This window comes from Chenopodium quinoa, unplaced genomic scaffold (genome assembly GCF_001683475.1).
Source record: "Chenopodium quinoa cultivar QQ74 unplaced genomic scaffold, ASM168347v1, whole genome shotgun sequence".
In the NCBI taxonomy this organism is placed as follows: Eukaryota; Viridiplantae; Streptophyta; class Magnoliopsida; order Caryophyllales; family Amaranthaceae; genus Chenopodium; species Chenopodium quinoa.
This window is the reverse complement of record NW_018742356.1, coordinates 64,678-68,580: the sequence shown is the minus strand read 5'-3', so window position 1 is coordinate 68,580 and position 3,903 is coordinate 64,678. Positions and strand designations below refer to the sequence as shown.

The 3,903-nt window shown below is 35.9% G+C and overlaps 1 protein-coding gene across 1 annotated transcript; it reads left to right on the top strand.

The window, feature by feature from the left end:
• The first annotated feature begins 713 nt into the window (after positions 1-713).
• On the top strand, positions 714-2,577 carry LOC110695642 (zingipain-2-like). The gene is made up of 2 exons (XM_021872854.1): positions 714-1,215; positions 1,454-2,577. The coding sequence occupies exons 1-2, from the start codon at positions 744-746 to the stop codon at positions 2,020-2,022; spliced, it is 1,041 nt and encodes a 346-aa protein (XP_021728546.1). The 5' UTR covers positions 714-743; the 3' UTR covers positions 2,023-2,577.
• The last annotated feature ends 1,326 nt before the right edge of the window (positions 2,578-3,903 follow it).

The following is a 3,903-nucleotide window of genomic DNA, read 5'->3' as shown; positions in this document are numbered from 1 at the left end:
CATTATCCGTCCAACTTCCGCAAATCATTAACCGTTGTTATCTCATTAATTACGGTTTAAATTCAAATTTTTGGATCAATTAAATCATTTACTTCCCTCCTTTTCTGAGTTAAATCAAACCCGACCCGTCATTCTTCCGAATCGGGTCTGGGGGGCAAGTTGTTTGGGTCCAATTTAGTCAAAATTGGGCCTGAGCACTAAATGATCCAATTAAAAGCCCAAGGTCAAGGTTCAACTCTCCAATTGCTCAAAAGTCAAAAGTCAGCCCACAAAGTAAGCCAATTGGGCTAAAGCCCAACCTCTCCAAATATGATGAGGTATAAAAGCCCTCATATTAACACATTCAAGGAGAGAGTCATATTCTTACATAAGACATCTCATAACATCACATACGAGACACAACAACACATGCATCATCACATACATTATCTCATACACGGATTATTCCAACTCATATGCTCATTCTTGCATTGAGAAATACTCCACAAAAGCCTCAAGCTACAAACTCTCTTGCATAGTGTCTTCCTTTTTACACATTGTACTGACTTTAGCATCGGAGGGGCCTTCCTCGGAAACACCCCCGAGGCTAGTTTACGTGTGTTCACTGTGCAGGAAACCTTCGGCCCAACACAGCTTGGATCGAATCCAGTCTTCTCCATTTTAGTGGACCTTCGGCAAGGTCCCATTGTTTTCAACCGAAACATATACTATATACCCTTGCTATCTTAGTCTTTAATCTCTTTATGGCTTTCACAAACCAACATTTCCAACTCCTCTTATGTTTTTCCTTAGTCCTAGTGTTAGGGCTTTGGGCGACCCAACCCTTGGCACATCCTCTCGACGATCACAAGGCCAGCTTGTCACTAAAAGAGAGGCACGAGCGTTGGATGACTCAATATGGACGTGTCTACAAGGATGAGATCGAAAAGGAGAAGCGTTTCAACATATTCAAAACTAATGTTGAATACATAGATAATTTCAATGCTAATGCATCAAATAAATTGTACACATTAGGTACAAACGCCTTCACGGATCTAACTACAGAGGAGCTAATAGCTACTCACACCGGGATTAAAAAACAATTTATTTCGGAATCAATGTCCACAAGGACAACCCAGTTTAGGCATGAAAATCTTACGGATGATGATATCCTACCTTCAATAGATTGGAGAGAACACGGAGCTGTCATGGGGGTTAAGGACCAAGGGTTATGCGGTATGAACACATCATTTTATTTATTTATTTATTTATTTTTAAATGAATGACCAAACTGAACCTGCACCTCTCACAAGTTAAACCAGTCCAACTCCACTAGTCAATGCCTGAGAGTACAGGGAAGATTAGAGAATCCCTCTTATCTTAAGCAAATGTAGTTAATATTGATCGATTACTTACTATTATTCTATTACATTGTTTTTTTTTTTTTTATTATTCATATTATTTAAATTTTCAGGAAGCTGTTGGGCATTCTCAGCAGTCGCGGCAGTAGAAGGTTTAAACAAAATAAAAACAGGACAACTAATCTCACTATCAGAGCAAGAACTTCTCGATTGTGTTAAAGATTACGGATGTGGTGGCGGAGAGATGACAAAATCATTCACATTTATCCAACAAAACAAAGGAATATCAACAGAAGCCGAGTACCCATATCAGGACACTCAGTCGCAGTGTCAGGCTCGTACTCTTGGAAGCAATGCAGTGACAATAGACGGGTTTCAAAGAGTTCCTAACGATGAGTCCGCCCTGATGAAAGCAGTTTCACAACAGCCTGTCGCGGTTTGTATTGATATTCATGGGATTGACTTCAGACACTACAGCAATAGTATCTATAATGGGGATTGTGGCCGCGATAACATTAATCATGCTGTTACTGTGGTCGGGTACGGGACTGATACAAATGGGACTGATTATTGGGTGTTGAAGAATTCGTGGGGTGAAAGTTGGGGTGAAAATGGTTATATGAGGATTATTCGAGGTCAGAACAAATGTGGTATCACTTCTTATGCTTCTTATCCTATATAATTTACGAAAATTTGTACAAAAATTAAGCGGCGAACTAGCTAGCTAAGCTACAATGTACGTACTCAGATCATATCTTGTTTTTTTTGGTGTTTAAATAGCCACAAGGGCGGGTGTTGAGAATCGATCCCAGAATCATTTGGAACCGAGAGGGGAGCTCTAACCACTTAAGCTATCCTTCACTCACTCTGATCATTTCTTGTTGTATGTGAGTTTTGGTCACTTTGCCAATGTTCTAAGGCCATTTTTTCTGTGGGTGTGTTTATCAGGTTGTTATGTTTTTGTTTGTGTGAATGGATTTTTTGTTTCATGGGATGTCGTGATAGCTTTATACAAATAGTGCTCGTTTTCTAAGAAATATCTTAATTAGTGAAACTTAATTTTATGAACCTTTGCATTTTACGTTGTTGAAGTTAAAATTACTTCATCGGGTCTATAATATGGAGAATCAAGTTCTAACAAGCCTATATATAGGTCTCAAACAAGAGATCATTTTTTTTTCTTCTAAAGAACAACCAAACACAAGATATGAAGAATCCAGTACAGTTCTAACTTGGAGCTATACCAACTTAATTTCATTCCTAAATTTAATCTCATACCATTATTTAAACCAAACGCACACATATCTATATGGTATACCTAGAGATGTCAAATTTATTATTTCCTTATGTTTTTAATACATGTATGTCATTGCAGAACACATTAAAGAGATTAGAAAAAATAAACAGACAAATCAACAAAAATAACTTAAACACCAATAACATACATCTTTCTAACAATACTAGGATAGCTAGTGTTCTAATTATATTTGTTAATTTGATTGTTTACCTCTACCTATCACCTTCTTCAAATATGTCAAGGGGATATAGATGTACTTGTTAAAGAATGGAGGTGTGTGATTGTATGTGTATGTTTTGAGTTGTAATTGGTCATGGATGAGTTGGTGAACATTGGATTTGAGTAATGTTGGTAACTTGGTTTAGTGTATGTGTTTTTTTGGATTGCTACATTGCCTACATAAAGTCCGTTGGAAAAAAAAATAAGCATAAGTCTGGCCCGCTATCCGTCTAGGCATGTAAATGATCACCTTTAGTATTATTGGATATATTTGGATCACTTCAAATTTGGGTGAATCTGGATTGCTTTTGGTTTTGGGCTTAAGTTAGTTCTTTTCAATAATACATGTTCAATTCAAGTCAATCTTAGATTTGATTGATTCCAATCGGGTTTTGGTAACACAAGATTATATGAGCAAGAGTAGTAAACTTTGTAGACTTCAAGTCTTGTAGAAATTGTTTGCCGCAATCAACTATGTGTGACTTTTATACACGGTCTTTGGTCAGTTGAAACTTAAGGTTTAAGGCTATAAGCGAGTAATATTTTTTGTCATTTTGTTGCATGACTTGCGTCGCGCACTCGACCCTTTTCAAGGTTTTGGATGAAATGTGGAATTTAGTTTATTTTAATGATTCAGTCAACAACGAAATCATGAAAAAATAAAATAATCTACTTATTATATGATACACTCTCATATTAAACTTGGAAAAATTAATTATCATAAACTACATCATGTTAATGTAAATCAAATTATTCTAGTCAGTGACGGAGCCAGAATTTTAATAATGGTAGGGCACCAGAACACTTATACCAAGGTCTTAATATTTTTTTTTTTTTAAAAAGACACATTTTCGTACCGCAATAGGACATTAAGCAAAAAGTAAAGAAATTAAAAAAAAAAAAATTATGCGAAAAAAAGAGGAAATTCTCTTTGGTAACACCATACTTTTAAGTTTTCTTAGAGCTAAATTACAAAAAAACTTATTATCTCTGGTAAACTTACAAGTATGGTGTTACCAAAAAAAAAAAAGAATAATAAATGTTGGG